This window comes from Mustela nigripes, chromosome 15 (assembly GCF_022355385.1).
Source record: "Mustela nigripes isolate SB6536 chromosome 15, MUSNIG.SB6536, whole genome shotgun sequence".
In the NCBI taxonomy this organism is placed as follows: Eukaryota; Metazoa; Chordata; class Mammalia; order Carnivora; family Mustelidae; genus Mustela; species Mustela nigripes.
In genome coordinates, this window is record NC_081571.1 from 32473265 (window position 1) to 32500009 (window position 26745).

At 35.2% G+C, this 26745-nt stretch overlaps 1 protein-coding gene across 1 annotated transcript in view; it reads left to right on the forward strand.

Annotated features, from left to right (window-relative positions):
• Nucleotides 1–26466, forward strand: part of SUGT1 (SGT1 homolog, MIS12 kinetochore complex assembly cochaperone) — a 39340-nt gene extending 12874 nt beyond the window's left edge. Inside the window, exons 8-13 of the mRNA XM_059377688.1 lie at nt 1745–1779; nt 3435–3531; nt 4282–4389; nt 14073–14163; nt 17435–17616; nt 26346–26466. Coding sequence (XP_059233671.1) covers nt 1745–1779; nt 3435–3531; nt 4282–4389; nt 14073–14163; nt 17435–17616; nt 26346–26447 — 615 coding nt within the window. The 3' untranslated portion in view covers nt 26448–26466. The remainder of the gene's footprint in view (nt 1–1744; nt 1780–3434; nt 3532–4281; nt 4390–14072; nt 14164–17434; nt 17617–26345) is intronic.
• The last annotated feature ends 279 nt before the right edge of the window (nt 26467–26745 follow it).

Consider the following 26745-nt stretch of genomic DNA (forward strand, 5'->3'; position numbering starts at 1 on the left):
ACTTAACCTTCTTGGGTCTCTTCATGTCTGAAGGAAGATTTACATCTCTGTCTTTCAGAATTACATTGTGACATTGAGAAAATCTTCTATTCTCTGGGCTTTCTTAATGTGTAAACTGGGCCTAATAGAGCTAATCTCCTTCAGGTTGTGAGCGTCAGGCCAGATATGTGTATATGTGGTGACTGGAGTTTGGAGCATCACCAAAAGTGAGCCCTGTCGGGTTATTGCTACACCTGAAAGGCTTTTCCATATTCCTAAGGGTGATGAATGAGGGAAGTATTTTTGGCTTCCTTTGGGGCACATGGGTGGCTCAGTTGACAAAGCGTCCGACTCTTGATTTAGGCTCAGGTGATGATCTCAGAGTCATGGACTCCAGCCCCTAGTCGGGCTCTGCACTTAGTGTGCTGTCTGCTTCTCCCTCTCCTGCTCCTCCCCCTGCTCACTCTTGCTAGATTTCTCTAAATAAATAAATGAAAATTTTAAGTAAACAAAAGTTGGGTTTCTTCACCTGCTGGTATTTCTGTTTAGGTTTTACAGTATTCTGTTTGGGATTGGAACAAGTCCTGCAAACAACAAAATAGCATTCGGATCATACTTAGTAACACAGACAGCTGTTTAGCCACAGTGCATTTTGTAACTGTGGTGGTTCACACTAGTTAAGTTTTAATCTTTGCACCATTGTGAATGGGAATAATCTGCTCTAGTCATTATCTCTACTTGATATCACCTAGACTCAGGTATTTCTCAATAGTTAATAGTGGAGAGAAATTCTGAGTTAGACTTAAATCTGTAGAGGGGTTTTATTTTGTTCCTCTAAACCCCATCTCTTCCCTATCATGGGATGACTTTGAGGTCACCTATAACCCAGAGCAAGTTCTTTTGATTTACGAGGTCTTAACTGGCACACATGTAGTTTAGGAAAATATGGGTTGGTCTGGAATCATGATTTGTTTGTTTCTTGATGGGCAGTATAGAATTTTTGTTACTGAGATACCATAAGCACAGTAAGCTGTTAGCTGGAAAGCACCATGGAAATGTTCTTTCATATATTCCAGAGCAGTGTTTGATGCCACTGCTAAGCCTGAATGTTATACTAAAAAATGTGTTGGTTTTTTAAAATGTCATTGTTATTTTCAGATTAGAGAGCCTTGGAACTGGACATTTAAATGTAACCTTTTCCACGTAGACCTTTAGAAAGTTTTTTGTTTTATGCCTTTATTTTTATTCTGAATTTTTTTTTTTTACTTAAACTCAATTTAATTAACATATAGTGTATTATTAGTTCCAGAGGTAGAATTTAGTGATTTTTCAGTTGTATGTAACACCCAGTGCTCATTCCATCAAGTGCTCTTCTTAATGTCATCACCTAGTTATCCCATCCCTCACCCACTGCCCCTCCAGCAACCCTCAGTTTGTTTCCTATGGTTAAGAGTCTCTGTAGCTTGTCTCCCTCTCTCTTTCCATCTTATTTTTCCTTCCTTTCCCCTTATGGTTGTATTTTAGAAGAAAAATCTCCTTTGACATTTTAACTCATAATATTATAAAAATGTTGAATATTCTTAAATTTTCTGATAACTTGTATTTTTAACAAGAATACTATGCTTTGTCTTTGAGGGATATGTTGATGTTCTTATTCCATATCAAAGTAACCACAGCATTGGGTAAATTAATAATACATGCATTTTTAATACATAGTTGCTAAACTAATTTGTAAAATCTTTCTCTTGCAACTTGCCAAAATCAGTCTGCATCCCAGAGGACTCATCAGTCAAAAATCAAGTAAGTGTTTCTTTTTCATAAATATGCATGGTAAATATGGCTAAAGGAAAAAATCCTATTTAATAGTAAGCCAGTCCTTACCCTGTGCTGTTTGGTGTTTTTTAGAAATTGTGTTTAGCTTGGGTAAACTAATTCTAAGGCTGTTTACTGATTGATATTAGTGTTTATGTTAAGGTTAAATTCAAGTTAGTTCTCATATAATGTCACCTTTCCATGAATGACAAGAGCCTCTTCCAGTTGTTACTACACAGGTAAATAAATTAGTAGTAGTAGGCTTGGCAGAATTGTAACTACCTGCTTTTTATATTTTAGAGTAAATTTTTCATTGAGTAATTCTGCGTGGGTTGAAAGGGACAACTGTTGCTCAGGGCAACAGTTACAGTAATGAATTAATAAGCATCTAGCAGGTATTTGAATTTATTTTTAATTATTCATTAGTCATGTGTACAACTTGAATTCTTAGGACTATAATAGAAAGAAACACAAGGCATTGATTTGGAGTTTTGCATCCCCACTGAATTTTAGAGGGAAATTGTGAGACTCTTAAAGTTTGTTTCTTTAATCAAGGTGCATTTTAATTACCTAAAGTGGTTTGGAAATGTTAAAACAAAAAGGTCTGTTCCTGCTCTTTCTAGGGAGATTTAGGATGACTCTCCCAAATACCAAGTAGATAAGGAATTTGGACTAGCTTGATGACAGCAGCAGGAATAGAAAAGAAACCTTAAATAATAATTATGTTTGGAGCATACAATAACCCACCAGTATTAAACATTGATTTAATACTGGTTCTGTGTACCAGGCACTATGCTTATATATTATATATATACTATATATATATATACTATATACTATATACTATTATATTCTAGGAATATAATAGTAGCAGGATAGATAAACTGCTTTGCCTCGTGGAGTTTATGATCTAATACAGGCTAATTTGAGAGTGAGGATCCCTGCATTTCTAGAGGCTTATGTGGGAAAGACATAATTAGAATCTCTAGGCACATTAGTTTTCCCATGTACCTTGAAAGTGAAGGAAGATATGGTATTTAATGTGGATGAGTTAAATTTTAAGTTATTTTAATTTTCGCTCATTTGCTTCTGCTCCCTGTGTTCAGGGCTGTTTGCCCCAGCTTCAGTTAAGAGATTTTGGTGTGGAGTCCAGCTGACATGGATCCAGTTTAACACCTGCCTCTGACTTGCTGATTGCTTCGCCCATCTGGGCCTATTTTTCATCTGTAAAAGAGGGATAGAAGTGCTTTTTCTTACTATTAGGTTGAAATGAAAGTGTAAAGCTGTTAATGGTATATAATAATGGTTTGCTGTTAAGAGTAAATTTCATCTTTAACATTAGCTTAAGCACAACAATATTAGAGATAGGAGTCAGAGCCCAGAAAATCATGGAAGTATTTAAGTATCCTGGAAAGGTTTGAGGCATCATACCCTAATGTTCTTCTCCATTAGTGCAGATCAAAGAAAATTAGTTATATAAAATTGTTTCTGTGAATCACCATCTGCTTTGCTTATTTGTTCCTCAAGGTGGAGCTCTTGTTGTTTATCAGATTGTAGTTTTATCTTGATAAAACATAAAGCAGCAGCAACTTTAAGAAAATTAAATGTTCTAAGGTGGTTTTTCTTTTCTTTTTTTTTTATAGGTATGACTGGTATCAAACAGAATCTCAAGTAATCATTACACTTATGATCAAGAATGTTCAGAAGAATAATGTAAATGTGGAATTTTCAGAAAAAGAGGTTATTACAGTCTTTGAACCATTTTTTATTTTGAGATTAAATACTTTTATTTGGAAGTATAGTATACCGCAGAAGAATCTATAGCAGTTTATCAGATATTTCTTCCGGCAATGTGGAAAATGCTGATGAAAATCTGAAGCATTGCTTTTCAGCTTGAATGATTTTAAATTTTGAGACAAATGTATACTGTAGGTTACAGCTAGATGTGCATTATCTTTTCTTTTTTAGATTTGAAATTCAAAGCAGAACTTGGCTGACACATATAAAAGACATTAGTAAGATGTGATTTGGTTACATTTGTATACCTTATGAAAAAGGTCTTATTTTTTATGTGATTTATACGTCTTAGAATTTACTAACCACATTAAATTAAATTAGTGTGACTTGTAATTTGATTTCTTAGCATTTAGTGGAAAACTTCAATGATATTTAAGTTAGTGGCAGAAGTAGGTATTTTGCAAATAAATACTTTTGTTACATTTTGTGTTGTTTTGCTCTTATATCTTGAGTTTTCTAGAGATTTAAACGTTAAATGAAACATACTGTGTTCTGCTTATTTAATTGTGTATGTGAGAATCCATGTAAAAGATTCCAGGTAGAAAAAGATTATTTTGAATTTCTTAAATTTGATATTCCATAGAAAGTGTAAAATAATCAGCGGCAGCATGAAGTTCTGTTATATTCAGTCTAAGTATTTTACCTTTCATTATATAAATTTATAAAATGCGCTGCTAATTTTGTCTTCATTAGTTGTCTGCTTTGGTGATACTTCCTTCTGGAGAGGATTACAATTTGAAACTGAGACTTCTTCATCCTATAATACCAGAACAGAGCACATTTAAAGTACTTTCAACAAAGGTAAGACAATTTTAAAAGAGTTGGCAGTAGTGGGGGCATCTGGCTGGCTCAGTAAGAAGAGCGTGTGACTCGATCTCGGGGTCATGAGTTCAAACCCCATGTTGGGTGTAGAGATAGATTTTTTATTTAGTTATTTATTTTTATTTAAAGATTTTATTTATTTATTTGACAGAGATCACAAGTAGGCGGAGAGGCAGGCAGAGAGAGAGGGGAAACAGAGCAGAGAGCAGAGAGTCCCATGCAGGGCTCAATCCCAGCACCCTGGGATCATGACCTGAGCCAAAAGCAGAGGCTTTAATCCCCTCAGCCACCCAGGCTCCTGAGAGATAGATTTTTTAAATGAGAAGAGTTGTCAGTAGTATTTTCAGAATAAAGAAATATTGGTCAACTAATTGCCAATGTGATTATAAGCTTATAGATCCTTTTAAGCACATATTTTCAAATTAAAAGGTACAGGTAAGTGGGTGTCTGGGTGGCACAGTCAGTTGGGTGTCTGCCTTCAGCTCAGGTCATGATCCTGGAATTCCAAAATGGAGTCCCGCCTGGAGCTCCCCACTCAGTGAGGATTCTCTTTTTCCTTCTGACCCTCCCCTCTCTCCTGCTTTCTCTCTTTCACTCTCTCTCTCTCTCAAGTAAATAAAATCTTTAAAAAAGAAAGAAAGAAAAAAGAAAAGAAAGATAGATAGGCAGGTACAGGTAAATAAAACAAATTTCGAGGAACAGTTTTCTCCTTCCCAGATTTTAGGACAATGAAATTTAAAAGTTAGTTTAACCTTAGTAGTGTTTATATACTTAAGATTGGTATATTTCTTACAGAGGTGTTCAAAAAAGTTGAAATTATCAGCCTGTCTTTAAGATTTGATAAAGTCTCTTCTCTTAAACTTGGCCTGTTTTTGATGTATAAATATTAATGTATTAAAAAATATAAACTACTATGAAGATGAATCTGCTCTTTTTTTTGTTTTTTAATTAAGCTAAATATTAAAATACTTTGTTATGAGGGAATACTGAATGATTTAAACTACAGTTCCGGTAATTATATAATTTTTAGGTTTCTTTATATTTTCAAAAAGTAAAATATGCAGTAGAACTAAAATTCATAGAATGCTTTAGACAGCAGTCAGAAGATGTAGGTAGTATAAGTCGGACAAGTACTGAACTACTGAACTGAAAAATAAAAAAAACCTGACTCTGGTTCTTTGCTTGTCCTGTGAATTTAGACTAGTCATGCAATTATTATAAGACTAAATTTTCACTGTCTTTAAAAATGAGAGGTATGGACTAAATGAGCACTGAATTTTTTTTCATCTATAAAATTGTGTGAGGATGTATAATGAGTGATGACAGCAGGTGATTTAAGTAGACTTTTTCCATTACAATACCTTCTTTATACAGATGTCTTAGAACGTAACTATGTTAGTAACTATTGAGTTTGAGTGCTAAGGACGTGAATTTTCCTATCCTAGAATAGAATCAGGGTTGGCCTGCGTTTGGGAGAAATGATGACTGGGCCTGCAGAAAGAAGAGGATACCTGCAAAACATTTGAGCAGAAGCGCAGAGTTAAGAATTGGTAGTTTTGGGGCATCTGGCTGGCTCAGTGGGTTAAGCCTCTGCCTTCAGCTCAGGTCATGATCTCGGGGTCCTGGGATGGAGCCATGCATTGGGTTCTTTGCTCAGCAGGGAGCCTGCTTCCTGCTTTCTCTCTGCCTGCCTCTCTGCCTACTTGTGATCTCTTTCTCTCCCTCTCTCTCTCTCTCTCTCTCTGTCAAATAAATAGTTAATTAAAAAAAGAATTAGTAGTTTTTTGCATCTAGTTAGAAGTGATTTCCCCACTTATTTGAAGATTACAAAGTACAGAGCTGTTAAATTATGAGTAGACATGAGAAGACACAGTTGTTTGGATGATAGAAAGTGACAAAAAGGGGTGAAATCTTAACAAGATTTTAGTCTTACCCCATCCACACAATGTAGAATTTGTTTTATAAAAGAAGCTGGGTAAATAATCAACCACAAAACTCTAGCTAGATTTGGGAGATCAGAAAGTTACGGGTTTGGCGTTTTTGTACATATTTTTACCAACAGGTTGTTAATGCACATTTCTTTTGAAGTATAATAGATGGTAAATGACTTAAAAACTTGTGTTACTGGGTCTCCTCATATAATTTATGGAAGAATAGGATGTGTGGTAATGAATACACAAGTTTGTGTGGCTAGAATTGAGGATGTTAACAAAGCATGGTATTCTCTCCTTAATTCTCCTTTGACTCTTGAGTGCTTGTTTCTAACCATCAGCAACCCCCCTGCTATATTCCCAGTTTGCTTTTTTGATCCCTTCTTTCTTTAAATGCTACATGACTACTTTTCTTTTTTATATAGTAGTTCATGTATATATTTCATTATTCTTGCATCTTGTCTGTGAGGATAGGAAGCAAGTCATATCCATACCTGCAGGTAAGGATATCCCAGTTGACTCCACAAACTAAAAAATGAGTAATTCTTTAGTATAAGTATGATCCGTTTGCTAAATTTGTCTAGCCCTGTGCACTGTACGTAGTGCTGGTCAGTAATTGTTCAGTGAATGAATTTAAATTGGATTCTAATGTTAATGCTTTGAGATTGATAGAGTATTTTTATTCTTCGTTTTAATAGATGAAAAGAAACCGAGGTCCCTGGACTTTTAAATGCTTTTCCCGAGTTTTACATAGTTACTGAATTGTTCATCCTGGTCCAAAAGGAATACTTCTCTGTCTGGAAAGCTAGTGCTTCTTTGTTTAGGTCTTTCTAAGTTCTTTAATAAAGTAGTAAAATTTTTAAGAAGTGTAATGGAAGATAATTAGTTCTTCTCAACCCAAAGTAATATACATTAGTTTTGTTAAGACTGCTAACTTTTAAGCTGTGTTTTATGGGAAACTAATTGAAATAATTGCACTTAATTTTATCTTAAGGGAAGTGAAAGTTTTGAATCTTTTTTTTCATACAGCAAAGGGAGACTGTTTCAATACTGAAAGTTAAAATATTTCTTTGGGTTACTGAGGCTTACTTAATGATGACACTAAGAAAAAAATAAGTCATTTGATTTTCATTGGTATTTAGGTGTCTTGAATTCTGTCTTGAATCAGAATGGTTCTGTTTAGAAGAATCTGGTAAAATTAGGGATTCCTTAAAATCTTTGCTTTAAAAGGCCTATTTCTTTGCTTTGAGAATCCAGTTTCTTTCTTTTCCACCTTCAAGGCTGAATAAATGTTGCATATTCTTGTATAATTGTTGAATTGTTATTAATTCAAGTGAACATTAATTTGCAGTGAAAATAAATAAGAGCTATAGGACCCTTAAGTTAATGAAGCAGCATTTCTTGGCTCAGTATTTTACAGTAGCATATCTAGTCAGAATTCATATTTTTTTCCAGTACCTCTGATAGTTATTTCTACTTTTTATTGAAAATCAGCCTTCATAACTGCCTATTCATTTTCTTTATTAAGAAACTGTATTGTTTCTTTGTTCCATCTTGTTAATTTCATGACAATATCCCCTGCTCACAATCACAAGATTATAACTTCAGTGACAGCTATGCTGTGAAATACTCATTTTAAAGATTAATAGTCACTACTTCCAAAAAATTAGAATTTTCAAAATCCTTTGAAGTTAATTCACTCTTGTAGAAATGTTCTTTCGGGCACCTGGCTGGCTTAGTTGGTGGAGTATACAACTCTTGATCTTGGGGTGATGGGTTCGAGGCTCTTGTTGGATGTAGAGATTACTTACCCAATAAAATCTTCAAAAGAAAAAAAAGAAAAAGAAATGTTTTTCTATTCCTGTTTCTAGTCAAAGCAGTCTTTTTGTATTTGTATCTATATAAACTATGAAGGCTTTTACCTGGAACAGTGAGAAGTAAAGTATCTTTATTTGGAGACCAATAATTGCTCCCTTCTCCTTTCTTAACTGAATAAAATTGAGAGGTTTTAGAGTGAACTTTTCTTTTTTTTTCTTTTAAAGATTTATTTATTTATTTCACAGACAGATCACAAGTAGGCAGACAGGCTGGCAGAGAGAGAGGAGGAAGCAGGCTCCCTGCTGAGCACAGAGCCCAATGCGGGGCTCTATCCCAGGACTCTGGGATCATGACCTGAGCCAAAGGCAGAGGCTTTAACCCACTGAGCTACCCAGGCGCCCCTGAACTCCTTTTCTTAATATTCATAGAAGAATCCTAATAATGATGTAATAGAATTGGAGATGTTTGGGCAGGATGCTTCTGCTTTTTTAAACACAAAGGTGTGGGGGTTTGGGGATTGTTTTATGTCTTTTTCTCTTTTAAAATTTTATGCATTTAATTAGAGAGAGAGAGAGCGCACACAGGAGCAAGGGAGGGGTTCTGGGGAAAGGGACAGAGAATCCCAAACAGACTCTGCACTGAGAGCAGAGCCTGAGGCAGACTTCAATCCCATAACCATGAGATCATGACTTGAGGCGAAGTCAAGAGTCCTATGCTTAACTGACTGAGCCACCCATTGGCCCCATGTTTTACGTCTTTGATACAGTGGTGGTGGTAATAGTTTTTGTTGTTGCTTTTTTAAAATAAGTATTTGGTTGCTGATAATCCACGGATTGTTTTTGAAGTGTATTCTTGCCCCCTTTTCTATTAATGCATATTCATATATTTTCCAAAGAAAAGGATTTTTTTTTAAGGATTTTATTTATTTATTTGAGAGACAGAGATCACAGGTAGGCAGAGAGGCAGGCAGACAGAGACAGATGGGGAAGCAGGCTCCCTGCTGAGCAGAAAGCCCATTGTGGGGCTTGATCCCAGCACCCTGGGATCATGACCTGAGCCAAAGGCAGAGGCTTTAACCCACCGAGCCACCCAGGCACCCCAAAAGAAAAGGATTTTACTGTAAATACTGTCTATAGCTATCTCTTTAAATTTAGCATACCTTTTGGATAATTTTTTGATGCTCTTAAGTATTCTACAGCAAACTATTTCATTATGCATTTATTGTAGCTTAGCCAGTCTTGCTGTTTGACCTGTGCAGAATTACAGTAGGTAACTGTTTTGATTGTGGTGTATTATCCCATGTGATCCTCATAAATACTGCTTGATGTAGGTATTTTTATCACCTATTTATAGGTATAAACTGAACCCAGAGATGTTAAGTAATTTGCCCAGATTTTTTAGCTAATTATAATGATGAAGATAATGATAATAGCATTCAGTTATTTGCCAGACACAGTGCTCTGTTCTTTTCATACATGGTTTCATTTAACTCTGACAAGGACCCAAAATGAGGTAGACTCTATTAAATCACTTTTTACAGGAGAACAGGCTCAGTGAGATTAGGTGCTATTCATGGTCATAGTTCCAACAAGTAGTACCTGTTTATGACTCCTTTCTAAAATTATGCAGTTGATAGTTTTTGTCCTGCTTTCAACCTCTGCTTATTTCTGAGGAAATAAGTAAAACTTCTAGCAGTGGAAGACTCTTCCAGCAAGTTGTCTATCTATCTTGGTTGCCTCATCTCTAAAGTATGAATGGTAATCTCCTTTTATAGGGTTGTCCTATTAAGTGATGACATATGCAAAGCACACAGGCTTTATAGTAGTGCTCAACAAATATTCCCGCTATTATTATTTTATCCTGATTATGTAGATTTTTATTCCAGTTATAAAAGCAATAAACGCATATTATAGAAGATGTAGAAAAATATAAAGGAGCTGAGAAAGTAATCAGTCTCACTATTAATGACATTTTGAGAGACTTCCAGAAGATGAATATTTTTTATATTTAGATTTTTTTTCTTTTTAAAGATTTTATTTGAGAGAGGGAGAGAGCAAGAGGACACAAGCAGGGGGAGGGGCAGGCAGAGGGAGAAGCCGACTCCCTGCTGAGCAAGGAACCAGATGCAGGACTCCATCCCAGGACACAGATCATGACCTGAGGTGAAGGCAGACTCTTAACTGATTGAGCCACCCAGGTGCCCACCCCCCTTATTTAGATCTTTCACTACAAGTGATATACTGGAATTTTTTGTTTATGGGAGTATCTCTTCTGATTAATTTCTTCAGGAAGAATAGAGACTGTGATTTTATGTACTATCACAGTTCCTGGCCCACAGTAGGTACTCCTTAAATACTTGAATTGTACTATTAGAGCTTTTGTGATTTTTCAGTTTCTCATCATTAATAACTATCTTCTGCATTTAAAAAAAGATTATGAAATGATTTGAATGAAAAAATAAAGATGGTAGATGTGCAGTATGGCTTCAGGAAGACTGAGTTTGCTCTATTTTTGGACGAAGTGGTTAGGTACAGCCGTTAAACGTGCTGAGAGCTGAGTAAGAACATTGTGAAATTACATTCTAAAGGTCAGAAACAATTGTTTAATGACTACAGCCTTGAAACAGATGGTTGTCAAAACTTTGCCAGGAAAAAAGTTCAGCAGTAAATTGGCATAGCTCTCTAATCGCTGAGAAAGATGCCTTCCTGTCAGCCTATGGCAGTAAGTGGGAGCTTTTGCCTCCTCCTAAGAAGGTGGTGTCTGGATGCCATGACCCTTTTGGAGTAATGGCTTCCCTTTAAATTTGAAGTTCTTTCATTGGAAAATATTAAATTGTCCGTGCATAAAGAATTTAGAAGTGGGTGATAGTATGCAAAATCATGAAAACTTAACAATCTGGAACAGCAGGGATTCTTACTTAGTAACCTGTGAATACTGCTTTGGGATATTACTGAAAGCCTTCCCCGTGCATATGAGAGGAACATTCAGACCAAGGTTCTAAGTTAACTTATAAATTATTTTTGACTTAAATGAAAATAGAATAGCTAGATAATAGTTGTAATAAACAATATCTGAAATTGGGTGTGTGGTAACTCTGGAGTTACCTGCCAGAGTCATTAAGACTTAAAACTTCATTTTTACAAGCATGTATAAGCATTGAAAGTGAAATGGGTGTAAAAAGGAATTCACAGAAAATTAGCTCTCCCACTTTTTTAAAAAGCTGCTTTAAGTATGTTTTTATTATGTGCAGCTATTTTAATGAATGGATTAAATACAATTTCAAGTTCAGTTCAGTGTTTCTCACTTGATACATGTCGTTACTAAGGGCTTTGACTTTGGCCTTACAAAGTCCTCATTCTGCACATTTCATACTGCACCGTTGATACTGCACAATTACTCAGGTTATAGTGGCTTTCAGTACATGTGAGTGCCAGTGTATGCTGCTCCTTATGTGAAATAAGGAACTTTTTGTTGACTATGCTTAAGTGCAGGAATTTGAGATGTGAATGGAGGGTGCCCTGAGGCAGAGATATTATATTAGCTAAGGGTAGTGTTATGTATACACTGCTTGCCAGGTCTTCATTTCCAGATGAGTTGAAAAAGGAACAAGATGAAGTTTTAAATTTTAGGATAATATCCCCTTTCAGTAACTGTTGCTTTGTCATTGCCACCTATTAGAGTTTTGCTCCTTTTTGATAAATATTCCAGCAGTGACAACTTAAAACAATCATATTCCTATGCATATTACAACCCTATTACTATGGGTAGTGTATGAGAAAATATGGGTAGTGTTTTACTTTATAAAAATTAGTCATTCATTTTAGAGAATTCTAGAGATACATATAAACTTAATGTTAAAAATACTATACTTTCCCAATGACATTTGTTTCATGGTGTTTTCATTATGAAAACAGTTTTTTGTTAAATTTCTGTGCTAAAGAAAATAAAAATACTCAAAGACCACATCCCTCTTATACCATCACTTCTGTCTGATTAAAATTACTGGCAGATTTCTCCGTTAGTGTTTTGTTAAGGTATTTTAAAATGTAAATATTAAGGATTCTGACACTAAATGCAGGTGGTAGAAAGATCTGAATTTTTCTGATTTCACAGAGTTAAAGAACCAGTGTGAATAGGCTTTTCTTTTTGTTATATTTGTCTTTTGATTTTTTTTTCCTGTTTACAAAAGTAAATCCTTTTCTTAGAAAAAAATAGAACATAAAATTCTGTTTTGAGGGGCGCCTGGGTGGCTTACTTTTAAGCATTTGACTCTTGCTTTTGGCTGGGGTCATGATCTCTCAGGGTCTTGAGATGGAGCCCTGTATTGGGCTCTGCGCTGGCTGTGGATCCTGCTTAGAATTTTCTCTCTCCCTTTCTCCCTCCCCACGCTTGCACTTCCTCTCTCTCTAAAATAAATATATAATATCTTTTTAAGAAAATTTTATTTTGGTTCTTAAACTGCGTAATAATTGGCTTATTAGTGCTATTAATGCTGATTTTGCGAGGCTAAAAATGGGAATGAGAGCATTATTTGAACAAGGAAAACAAGGAGCACAAAAGTGCTCTTTGAGTGTGTGTTACAGTTAAGGGTAGACTCTGGGGTGGTGCAGCCTTGATGAGAGAATTAAAGATGCTTTTAATATTTCATTTTAATAAGTGAAGCTAGTTCAGCATTTAGAAGGTCTTTGTAGTTTGCCTTACACGTCTTTCACCTTTATTTTTTACTGTTTTAACATAAATCCTGGACTTGAGACAAATGGGTCTTGTCCATACTCCCTGACGCACTATGTCCTTTGAAACCTCAGGGCTCCACTTTTAGGCGGTTTCTTTTGCCCCTGGAGACGTCCCCCTTTCACTATTGCAAATACTTACGCCCCTCAAAGCTCTTCAAGAGCTACCTACAAGAACATGTTTTTTAATATTTTAAAAATCCACCACATCCTTGAAGATTACAACTTGCTCATATGCGGTGTTTAATAATTATTGAGTGAATTATTATGAACATTTTAGATTATTTGTAGTATTTTTATACAATGATAGGAATTTGTCTCAACTCTCAAATGGGTTATTGTGTAGCAAATATGGTAATACCATTATTTTTTAAAAAGATTTATTGGGGCACCTGAGTGGTTCAGTCTGTAGGGCATCTGCCTTCCACTTAGTTCATGGTCCCAGGGTTCTAGCATTGAGCCCCATGTTGGGCCCCCGCTTAGCAGGGAGTCTGCTTCTCCCTCTCTCTCTCACCGCACTTGTGTGCTTTCTCACTATCTTTTTCTCTCTCAAATAAATAAATACTTTAAAAAATTTTTTTAAAAATTTATTTTAGAGAGCTTGAGCAGGGGGAGGAGCAGAGACAGAGAAAGAAAGGGAAGCAAACTCCCCAGATCGGGGTGAGTGGCTTGATCTCGACAACCAGAGCTTACATCAGGAGTCAGATGCCTAGCCTACCTGACTGAGGCACCCAGGCACTCCTGTACTAATTCCTTTAGAACAGGGTTTCTCAGGAGTGCTGTTGACATTTTGGGTTGGTTGTTGTGGAGGGGTTGTCCTTTATGTTGTAGGATGTTTAGTAGCATCCCTAACCCCCACCCCAGTTGTGAGGACCAACAATAGCTATAAAAGTTGCCAAATCACCCTTCGTTGAGAGCAGTTCATTGGAAGAAAAAAGCATATGGATTTCAGGATTCTTAATTATAGCTTGTAGTGTGTATGCATGTTGTTTTTGAAGGGTGGCTTTTAAATAGAAATAAAATGTTTCAGAGTTCTTTAAATTTAACCTTGTATAATTCAAGGAAATCATCTTGGGCACTATTAATTCTTAAAAAATTTTATGACTTAAGGAAATTGCATTTGTTTTTTACTGTTTTGTATATTTTACCTGAAATAATAAATTTTATTTGGTGTTTCCTCCAGATTGAAATTAAAATGAAAAAGACAGAGGCTGTGAGATGGGAAAAGCTAGAGGGGCAAGGAGATGTGCCTAAACCAAAACAGTTCATAGCAGGTTTGTTGTCTGGCCTTGATGAGCTTTAAATTCATATTGTGTTATATACTTGAAGTTAAATAGTAATGAGCATTTTTTCTATTTTCATTATTTATGTTCCCAAGAACAACAGATACAGTGAGTGCAGTAAGATTGCTCTGTAATGAATACAAAGTGCCTTTTATGTAAAGTTTCTACCTTCTTCAATTCTTCAGCTGAGAATAAGAGTGAATGCCTGCATAAACCCTGAGGGGGTTGCGTTTTTATTGTTTACCCAGTCGCTGTATGACATTAGTTGAGGGTTGTTTTTGTGTGTTGCCCTTTCCTATTGCTTCTTTTTGGATTGTAAGTGGATTAGAGGTTTATTCTGCTGAAATAATTTTCTCCTCTTCGCTCTCCTTTTTATTTATTCCTTTCTATTTCTTCTGATATTGTCAACTCTAATTTCGTGGACTTTCAGGGCTTCGCAGAGTAAAATACCTAACCCATTTCACTCTATTGCTCTTAAAGAAGTGCTCACAAACAGGTCATGAAAACCTAAGAAAAACCCAGAAGAGTGAAAACTAGGGTTGATTGTTTTTAACCCTATAAGGACCGGGCTACTTACTTGGGATCAATTTTAAGCCTATGCAAAAGACAGCTATTTTTCTAATGGAATGATTAATCTGCTTAGATACTGTTAGAATTACAGTCTGAGAGTATGTTTTATAGCAATGCCCTCATTAGGAAAGGAGAGAAAATTTTTTTGATTAATGTTCTGATTTGATGACTAAAATGCTACTTCTAGATTTTTTCACTGCTCTTTCTGTAACAGAAAACAGATTTCTTATGGCACCTTTTAGAAAACACAGTTAGCCAACAAATCATTAATTATATATTTTTAATTTATTTTTATTTTTTTATTCATTATATTTTATTTTTATTTTGAAATAATTTTAGATGTCCCTAAAAGTTGCAGAAATGATAAGTTCTCATGTACCCTTCACCCAGCTTCCCTGCATAATAACATCACAACTAGTCTGTTGTGTAATTAGCAAAACCAGAAAATTGACACCAACAGATAATTTTTTAAGGATTGAAATATTTGAAGTTGGTATGTAGGCTGTTAAGCTTCTGCTTCACGTTTTATGTGAAAGATAGAGGAAAGATGTTATGTGATTCTTTTGGGTCTGACTCCGAGAGATTTGGGGGCTGAGGTTTATATAGAGCTCAAAAAGCGTTTAAAAAACAAAAACAAAAAACTTTAAATCTTACTCAGTTCTAACAACAGTCCTCTGTAGGAGGCAGCCCTGTTTTGCAGGGTCTAAAAGTAAGCAATTTGCTTAAGATCACCCAGCAATTTTTGTGGTCTAGGACTAAACCCTGGTTTTCAGGGTCTTGGTCTGGTTCTTATATAAACCCTGTATGTGATGCGGGTTGTTGCTGCATCTTTTAACAATGGAAAAAAGTCTCTGCTGACCTGAGAATCTTTGCAGTTATTTGATATTATAATGAATGAACAAGGGAGTTAGGTTACCCATCCATTCCTAAGTAGTTTATCCACCATCTACTGGTGTTAAAGTTTTCTGAGAATAAATATGGAGATTTTTTTAGTGTTGTAGTTGCAGAGTTTTTCTAAACTCAATGCCTTGTATATTTCATATGCTATTCCTTCTGTCTTGTTATATTTTTGTAAGGAATTGATATGCTTGTCAGATTCCCATGTCCTGCAAGCTGGAGAGTGCAGATAAGGGCAAGTTGTTTAACCTTTCTGGACCAGTTTTCTTATCTGTAAAATGGAGGTTAGAATCTGTTCCCTTTCTTCTAGGGAGTCGGCATTAGGATTAATTAAACCCATGCATTTTTTAGGCTCTTGATTTAATACGACATACTTTTTTTTGCTTTCTTTGGCTACTAGTGAAAATGCACGTAGATAGAGAGGGGATTACTGGTAGAAAAGGGTAGATTGGAAAACTGTATGCTTACACTAAAAAAAACTATGTGGGGTGCTGTTTGGTTTTGTTTCTCTGGGGAGATAGACAGGGAGGAAGTTGGCTTACAGGTGAAAAGAAGGGATGGAACAGCAGACTGAACAGTTGGTAGTTTCTCATTTTTGAACTATTTTGAGGAAAGAGGGACATGTTGTGTGTCCTAATTTATTAATAGTAAAACTTTGAGTCAGGTTTTTTAAAGCTCTGTGGCTACACTGTCCAGTATGGTGACCACATGTACCTGCTGAACATTTGAAAATGACTGGTTTGGATTGAGTTGTGCTGGAAGTATAAAATACCAGATTTTGAAGACTCTGAAAGAACATAAACTGTCTTCTTAATATATTTATATTGATTCATGTTGAAGTGATACCGTTTTGTGTATGTAGGTTAAAAATATATTACTAGAATGCATTTCACCTGATTCTTTTTAGTAACATGGCTACTAGAAATTTTTAAATTATGTATGTGGCTCACATTTGTGGCCTGTGTAGTATTTCCATTGGAGAGTGAACACAACTGCTCTTATAGCTACTAGGTAGATTACTTTTTAATTACTCAGGTGCCACCATCTTGATTCCCTTAGTCTTTGGGATAGCCCTGGCAGTGCCCTGAGCTGCTGAGCCAGTCAGTAGCCTCTCTGGTTTTAAGCAGCCTTGGTTTACCTCAGTGTGCCCTACAGGTACTATTATTTTCTGTGTGTGCATGAGTGAGCATTGAACTCTAAATGATCACATGGTGTATTTTTCAACATTTAAGAATTGCTTATTATCTCCTATTGAAGTAATTAATAATTTAATGTGGGGAGAGGATGGAGTCTTAACTCACCGTCTAATGGCGTGGATAATTATATTTTCAGTTTATCTCTACTCTGAAAGAGAGATGCAGCTCAAGCCATGTTTTTAACATTTATTAAAATTTACTTAGAAATTTCTTAATGAAGCATTATTTAAAAACCCTTTTTAGAATTGTACTATCTCAGCAACTTTTCTGTAAATATAAAAGTTCTAATATATTTCTCACTCAGTTCCCTCATTTTTAATACAAAGAATGTTTTTAATCTAATTCTGTAATATGTACCGAAAACATATACTTCATTAGATTTTGCTCAAAAGAAATTCCTGGATTTTACATTACACTGATTCAGTTTGTAAAAGTGTAAATCTGATTATTGATTTATATATCAGAAAGACATTTATTATGAAATTTAGTGACCTAAACTATTTTCTGCGATGTTCTGTATGTTATGGTCACAAAGTTTGCATATTCTTGACATAATCATCATATGTTGATTAATCACATCTATCTTTTTTACTCCATAGATGTAAAGAACTTATATCCATCATCATCTCATTATACGAGAAATTGGGATAAATTGGTTGGTGAGATCAAAGAAGAAGAAAAAAATGAGAAGTTGGAGGGAGATGCAGCTTTAAACAAACTATTCCAGCAGATCTATTCAGATGGTTCTGATGAAGTGAAACGTGCTATGAACAAATCATTTGTAAGAACATAAGCTTGAAAAACATATACTGTGGTAGTACTCCAGAAATTTTAACAGAAAGATTAATTAGGCAATTTAAAACCATATTGCATGTACTGTGGTTGGGAGGCCTTTTTGAATAGGCTTCATCTGAACATTTCTTTCTGCTCTAAACTAAGAGTAATAATTGGGGAAGTTGGAAACTTGTCGGGGAGTTGAGACGCAAGTGGTTTATTCCAAATACTTTTAGTTACTGAGTTAGAACTTAGAAGGCTTAAGGAAATACTCTAATTACTCTAGTTGGATTTATCACAATAGCTAAAGGAATCTCCATTAGAACCATATATAGTGGCCTCAGCGTTAGAGATGAAGAATATAGACAGGAAACTGCCAGAACAGTGTTTGGCAAGTAGAAGGTGCACATTAATTACTCATTGGTTTGTTAATGATTTGTCTGTTGATTAAGGAAATAAGCCCCAGGACAACATAAATACCACCTGAATTCAAGTTCTCAAGTTCTGAGATTTTTAATAACAAGTTATCTCTATAAAACTAGGTCGATGATTTTCCTGTAGTTGTAGTCATTTGACTTTTATCAGTAGTTTTGGAAATGTCACTTTCTTCTAAGGCATTTATATTCAAATTAGTATTTAGTTAATAAATGTCTTGGAGACTCAGATATTCCACAGAAGTTACTGTGTTGTAACTGCTCGTGATTGAGCATTTCACTGTTAATTTAAAAAAGTGTTTCTAATTAAACTTTTTATGTTGAAATAATTACAGATTTATATGCAGTTGTAGGAAATAATGTAGATAGAGATCCCTTGTATCCTTTACGCAGTGTCCCCTAGTGGAATCATCTTGCAGAACTACAGTAGTGTATCACAACCATGATATTGACAGTTCAGATGAAGAACATTTCCACTGCCACAGGGATTCCTTCACTGTAGTCATTTTATAGCCATACACACTTCCTCCACCCTGCCCTTCCTTAAGTCCTGGCACCACTAATCTGACAGGTCTTTGTGAGATACATAGTTTGCACATATTTTCTCTCAGTCTGTACTTTGACTTTTTGTTTTCTTAATAGTCTTTTGCAGAGCTAAAGTATTCAATTTTGATGAAGTTCAATTTATCAGTGTTTCATTTTATGGATTATGCTTTTGTTATCAAGTCTGGAACTCTTTGCCTAGTCTTAGATCTGAAAGATTTTCTCCTGCATTTTTCTTTCAATAAGTTTTATGGTTTTACATAATATGTTGAAGTCCATGATCCATCTTGAGTTAGTTTTTTTTATATGAAGTTGAGATGTAGGTTGAGGTTTTTTGTATGTTTTGTTTTTAGCCTGCCTGTGATCATTTGCACCAGAACCATTTGTTGAAAAAACTCTAACATTGAATTGTTTTTTTGTTTCTCAAAAGTTACTTGAGTATATTTGTCAGTTTCTGAGTTCTCTTTTTTATCGACCTACATGTCTCCCTCCGTTAATACTATAGTCTTGATTATCACAGTTATGTAAATTTTGAATCCAGGAAGAGTCATTCCTTCTGTTTTGTTAGTCATTTTCAAAATTGTTCTAGATACTCTAGTTCTTTTGCTCTTCCTCATAAACTTTAGAATATTTTGTGTATATATATCAAAACATCCTCTTAGATATGCATTGGACTATCTATCAATTTGGAGAGATTGACATTTTTACTGTGTTGAATCTGCCAGTTCATTTATTTAGATCTTTGATTCTTTCATCAGCGTTGTGCAGTTTTCTACATGTAAATCCTAAATGTTTTGCAAGAGATACCTAAGTATTCTTTTTTGAGTGATTGTAAATTGTATTGTATATTTAACTTTGGTGTCCTTGTGCTAGTGTTTAGAAATACAGTTGGTTTTTTGTTTATCTTATATTCTGTGTCCTTGCTAAACTTGTTTATTCTAGGAAATCTTTTGGTAAGTGTGAGTTTCTATGTAGGTAGTCATATTTTCAAGTAAGGACTTTTAAATCTGATATTTGTGACTTTCATCTTCTTTTTTTTGCTTTATTGCAACAGCTGGAACTTCTGGCACTATGTTGAATAAGAGTGGTGAGAGTGGACATTTATGCCTTGTTCCGATTTTAAGGGAAAAACTAGTCTTCCACCATTAATTACAGTGTTAGTGATAGATTTTTTGCAGATGCTCTATCAGGTTGAAGGTTTCTATTCCTTGTGAGATTTTTATCATGAATGGCTGTTGACTTTTTGGAAGATAGCTGTTAGGTTCATCTATACCAACACCACACAGCTAGCTGTGCTTTTTTGGCATTGATTAAAATGATTATGTGATTTTTCTCCTTTAATCTGTTACAATGGGGATTTTATATGATTAGTATATTTCAGCTAAAACCCTGCTAGAGTAGGCACCATAAACACACACAATAGAAAACAGAAAGTCAAATCAATAATCTAATTCACATCTGAACAACCTAAGAAGATAGCAAAATAAACCCAAAGCAAGCACAGAACAGAAATGAATGAAATTTATAATAAAAATTATATTTTATTTATTGCATCCTTGGGATAAGCTTCACCTGGTCATGGTGTATAATTCCTTATATATATATCTCTCAGTTCTATTTTCAGATACTTTGTTAAGGATTCTTTAATCTATGTTCATAAGCGATACATTTTTTTTTTTGTATGTCTTTGTCTGATTTTGGTATCTGTGTAATACTAACTTCATAAAATGAATTGGGAAGTACTCTACTGTTTTTTGGAAGAGATTGTGTAGAAGTGGTGTTAATTTTTCTTTAAACTAGTAAAATCATCTGGGCCTGGACATTTCTTTTTTGTCAAGATTTTAAATTACTTAACTATTCTAGGGGTGCCTGTGTGGCTTAGTGGTTTAGGCCTTTGCCTTCGGCTTAGGTCATGCTCTCGGGGTCCTGGGATCGAGCCCCGCATCAGGCTCTCTGCTTGGCGGGGAGATTGCTTCTCCTTCTGTCTCTGCCACCTCTCTGCCTACTAGTGCTCTCTCTCTCTTTGTCAAATAAAATAAAAAATAAAAATAAAAATAAATTACTCAATTATTCTAATAGCTTTGTAGGACTGTTCCAGTTATCTATTTCATATCATTGAATGACCTGTGGCAGTTTGTGTTTTTGAGCATTTTATTCTATTTAGTTTGTCTAACCTGTCAATGTTGGTAGTATTTTCTTACTATTTTTATTTTGCTATCTACAGGGTCTGTAGTGATATTCCATTTCATTCCTATGGTGGTAATTTGTATCTTTTCTTTCAGTCTTGATACAGAGGTTTGTCAATGTCACTGAATTTTTTCTTTCCACAAAATCAGCCCTTTGTTGACTTAAGAATATATTTTCTTCTATTTTTTATTATAAATTTCATTCATTTCATAAATTTCCCTTTTAGCAGGGTTTTAGCTGTCTCACAAATTCTAATGTTATATTGTCATTCAGTTTAATATGTATTTTGATTTCAGTTGAGACTTCATCACATGGATTGTTTAGAAGTGTGTTGTTCAGTTCCCAAATGTTTGGAGATTTTCCTGTTACCTTATTGGTTTCTGATTTCATTCCATTGTGATTTGAGATTACATACAACGTGATTTACATTGTTTCATTGCCCAGCATTCAGTCTATCTCAAGTTTATGTTTCGCTTGAAAAGAAGTTGTATTCTGTTGTTGGAAGGAATGTTCTGTAGTTGTCTGTTAGATCTTGTTGCTTGATACTGTTGTTGAATTCCTTTGTATCCTTGCTGATATTGTCTTATTGTTCTGTCAATTTTTGCTTCACATATTTTGTAGCTCTGTTTGGTTCATATGCATTTAGGATTGCTGTATCTTCATGGTAGATTGACCTTTTTATCATATATACATGTCATTCTCTAGCTCTGGTAATTTTCTTTGCTCTGATACTAATGTAGCCAATTCTCCTGTCTTTGATTAATCTTTGCATGATGTGTTGTTCCATTCTTTTATTTCCAACCTGTCTATATCATATTTAAGTTGATTCCTTCTGTTTTAAAGTGAGTATCTTGGAGATAGCATATAGTTGGGTTGTTTTTCATCTCTTCTGCCAGTCTCTGTCTTTTAATTGATGTATTCAGATAATTTACATTAAATGTAATTATTGATACATTAGGACTTTAATTCTGCCATTTTCTTTTTTTTGTTCTGTGTTTTGTTTTTGTTTTTCCTGCCTTCCTCTGAGTACTTTTAAATGTTTTTTAGTTTCATTTTTATTTATTTGTAAATTTTTTAGTGGTTGCTTTGTATGCTAGCTATGTTATACATAGCTTATCATAGTTTACTGGTGTTATTTTTAAAAGATTTTATTTATTTATTTGATAGAGAGAGAGGGATCACAAGTAGGCAGAGAAGCAGGCAGAGAGAGAGGGGGAAGCAGGCTCCCTGCCTAGCAGAGAGCCCGACATGAGATCATAACCTGAGCCGAAGGCAGAGGCTCAACCCACTGAGTCACCCAGGCGCCCGACCTGGTGTCATTTTTTTTGTCAGTTTGAGTGAAGTGTAGAAACCTTACCACCCCCCCTTATGTCCCTTTACCCTTTCTCATTTATAATTTTCACAAGTATTTCTTCTACATACTTTTAGAACCACATTATACAGCATTATATTTTCATTCAACTTTCAAACATAATTTAGAAAGCTCGAGAAAAAAGCAAATTCTATTTTATTTGTTGTCTTTTTTTCATTTCTAATGTTCTAAGATTCTGTCATTAGATTTTTCTTATTTTAGAGAACTTTCTTTAGGCATTCTTTTTATTTTATTATTATTATTATTTTTTAAGTAGGCTCCATATCTGGAGTGGAGCCCAGTGTGGGTTTGAACTCAAGACCTGAGCTGAAGTTGAGTCGTATGCTTAACCAACTGAGCCACTCACGTGCCCCCTGGCATTCTTTAGATCTGCCTGTTACAGATTCTTTGTCAGCAGGGATTTCTTTAGTTTTATTCTGATTGGGGTTTGTTGAATGTATAGGTTTATATGTCTTTTCAAATTTGGGAAATATTCAGCCATTATTTCATTGAGTATTTTTTCAGATCTACCCTCTTTGTCTTCTTCCTAGAACCTGATGATATAAGATAAATATTTTGTCACAGTTTCACACATCCCTGGGACTTTCTTCATTTTATTTCTCTTTTTTCTCTGTTGTTTTGATTAGGTGATTTATATTGTCCTGTTTTCAGGTTCACTGATTCTTTCTCTGTCTGTTCTCTTCTGTTCTTTAGTCTGTCTACTTAACCTTTTTACTTCAACTGTAGTTTTTAATTCTAAAACATTCGATGGTTCTTTATATCTTTTTTCTTTGCTGAACTTTTTTATTTTTCATTTATTTCAAGCAAGTTCATGATTTCTAGTTAAAGCATTTTTTATTATGACTACTTTAAAATCTTTTGTTAGATAATTTTAGCATTTATCATATCTCTAAATTAGCCTCTGTTGGTTGTCTTCTTTCTTGAAAAAATAGAATCTGAAATTTTCCTTATGCTTTTTTTTTTGACCAGCAATAAGTGATTTTTCAGTTGAAACTGGGATGTTTTCGTGTTCTGCAGTGCGACAGCATCTTATTTAAATCCTCTATCTTAGGGATGCCTGGGTTGCTCATCTGGTTAAGCATCTCCCTTCAGCTCAGGTCATGAACCAGGGTCCTGAAATCGAGTCCTGCATCAGGCTTTCTGCTCCTCAGGGAGCCTGCTTCTCCCTCTACCTGCTGCTCTCCATTCTTGTTCATGCTCTTTCTCTCTCTGGCAAATAAATAAATAAAGTCTTTAAAAATAATAAATCCTCCCATCTTATTTGGCTTTCTCTGCCAGTCATTCTGTCAGAGGACAGGAAGGCACTGCCTCGTTGTTGCTAGGTGGAGGTAGAAATCCAGCATGCTAATCAGCCTCCTTAGACATCCCAGAGCATCTCTTTGTTACTACTGGGAGTGGGATATAGATACCTATATGGTTTTCACTGATACCACAGGTGGCAGAGGAGGTGGGTTCATGATAGCCTAGCATGGATGGAAGTCTGGGCTCCTCGCTCAGCCTTTACTGGCCTTGAGCGTGGATGGGACCACAGGTTTTTCTGTGGTGTCTAGTGCAGTAGAGCAATTATAAAACTGTTCTGTCTTCCTAAGCTATCTTTTTGTCTTTCTTCATCGTTTAGCTAGAGAAACCAGGTTTCTCTTCAAGATTTTTTGTTTGTGTGCCTCTTAGTGTTTCTGGCTTCTTTAGGAGCAACTCTAGGACATGAGGCAAAAAGGAAAACCCAGGAGACTCACCACCATGTTATGTTGTTCCTTGGCTCCCGAGGTCCTTAGCTGATCTTCTTCCCTTCATCTTTTAGAGTCTTAACGTTTGTTTACATATATATAATGTCCAAGGTTTTTAGTAGTACTTAGGAGAAAGAATAGGATAAAGTATATCTACTCTGTGTCCCCAGGAAGGGAAGTTAGTTTCTTTATTGACTTTTTTAAGGGTATGCTAGAAAGAATAGCAGTGTGTGAAATTTCAAAGATAGATTATAGAATCTACATCCATTTTCATACAGAGGCTTTGCTAATAGTGAATGAACCATGTACACCCATAAAACAAGCCGTCTAAAACATACCAAGTACTTCTGGAAAGACAAGCAAAGTAGACTTTGTCATCTATGATCTTGCAGTCTAATCGGGACAAAAAGACCAACATGTACAAAATAATGAGAGGGAAATGCTAAATTGCACTGTAGTCCATAAAGAAAGAGGGGGAGATAAATGTCATCAGTAATATCAGATTATAAGCTAAATTTGCTTTCTTCATCTTCATAGGAGTAGTTTATTATATAGAATTTATCTCTTTTCAAATTTTTCAAAGTTTTAAAATTCCACCTAGTTACTATACATGTAATATTAGTTTCAGGTGTGCAGAATAGTGGTTCAGCACTTCCGTATACCACCCAGTACTCATCACAAGTGTACTCCCTATTCCTTATCCCCTGTTTAGCCCATGGCCCCATCCACCTCCCATCTGGTAACCATCAGTTCTCTGTGGTTAAGTATCCATTCTTTCGTTTCTTAAATTTGCCCTTTTTTTGTTTGTTTGTTTCTTAAATTCCACATATTAGTGAAATCACATGGTATCTATCTCTGACTGACTTATTTCAGTTAGCATAATACTCTCTAGCTCCATCCATGTCATTGTGAATGGCAAGATTTGATTCTTTTGCGTGTGTGTGTGTGTGGCTGGGCAATAATTCATTGTGTATGTATACCACTTTTTCTTTTTTCTTCTCAGATGTGGGTCAGGATTAGATTAGGTTTTTATGGCCAGAGTTGGGGTTAGGGCCCAGGTAAGGGTATATGCCTTGTATCTGCAATTTAGAGAACTTGCTAGAGGACTCGATGACATTAGGATTGGGGTTAGGGCTTAGGGCTAAGGTTAGGGGTTTATGATGTTAGTGGGTTTGTATTAATGAGAGAGCATGTTACTTGAATGACAGTTTCTACACAGTGTAGTTCAGTGAGGTGTACGCACAGGGCCCATGCTATATGCTGTTAACGTGTTTACATACACTTATATCTGAATGAAAGAAGACGTTACTTAAAACATACACTGTATACTTCCACTCAGGTAAGAGTAGGTCTGTTCTCATATGCTTCAACACATTACATTTACAAACATACATATCAATATTTTATTTGAAGTCTACCATGTGCCCAACCGTTGTGGCTTAGATCTGGGATGTAAGTGTTAGAAAAATATGTTACTTGCCTTGTTGGAGCTCTCAGCTTTAGTAGGAACCAAGGGTACTAAGCAGATAAAGCAAACCCTTAAAATTCTTAACAGTGTAGTGTGATGCATATTGCATTAACGGTAATTATGATCATAAAGAATACAAATTCTACAAAAGTAGAGTCCTGATTAGGGTCAAAGGAGGCCACAGAGAAATGGTGATATGTCATGTTTAGAGGATAGCTAAAGAGTATGGAAAATAAATGGGTGGCAAAGAACATCTCATGCGAAGCAACCCATGTAAGGGAGCTTGACAGGAAGTGTGAGGCATGGGGTTACATGGAGGTTCCAGTGTAGTAGTGGGGTTTATAACTATATACATATGCCAGTAGCACAGCTGATTATGTAAAAATGTTTAGATTTTGAGAATTCACACCTTTTTTCTGTGATCCAAGTCAGTTTAATTTTTAATTTAAGATAACAAATGTCCAGAGTTTTTTAGAATGTACTTATGAATATGCTAAAGTTGTTGGTAGGTCGTAAATTCTATTAATGGTAAATAGATAATCAATTCTTTAGTGAGATACACATTTTATGTACTCATGCGTATGCACATTGATTTGAAAACTTTCCAGCATTCCCTTGTATATATTTGCCACATTAAGGGGATCTTAAAAGCTCTGTCCAATTTGTAAAGAAAGCGTTTACTTTGCCTGGTCTTTACTATCTTTAACAAAAGAGATTAGTCATTTTCTTGGGGAGCCAATTTTGTTTTCATCAGAAGGTAGATTTTCCACATTTACCTCATTTCTGGTTAGCCGAGGGAGATGTGCTTTTTATTTATGACTGTGTATGAACATGATGCCTTCTGCCTAATTTATCTGGAAAGTCTAAAATTAAATCGAAGTATTGTCTTATGTTTATATTGAGCCAAACATAGCTTATATTTAGAACACTATACTTGAAACAGTTTTAGAAAAATACTGTTTTGATTATATGGTCGAAGGATTAATCTATTTTTATTTCTTATTACAGATGGAGTCTGGTGGTACAGTTTTGAGTACCAACTGGTCTGATGTAGGTAAAAGGAAAGTTGAAATCAATCCTCCTGATGATATGGAATGGAAAAAGTACTAAATAAATTAATTTGCTATCACTGTATTGCATATATTCACCTATGCCCATTGTGTTTTAATATCGCATTCTTGAATTTTGAACTCTGAGTATCTTTTTGAAAGGTTATACCTCTTTACCTCTTTGTGCTTTAAAAATCATTTTCCTCCCAAGTGTTAAAAGATTCTAATGAAGAACGAAGATCGTATTTTAACACTTTTGTCCTTAAGGATTTCAGACATGCCGAAATGAAATGAAGTATCATTTGCTACTGGATAGGTTAGTTCTACCTAGTTATGGAAGTGGAAGAATCATTAATGGG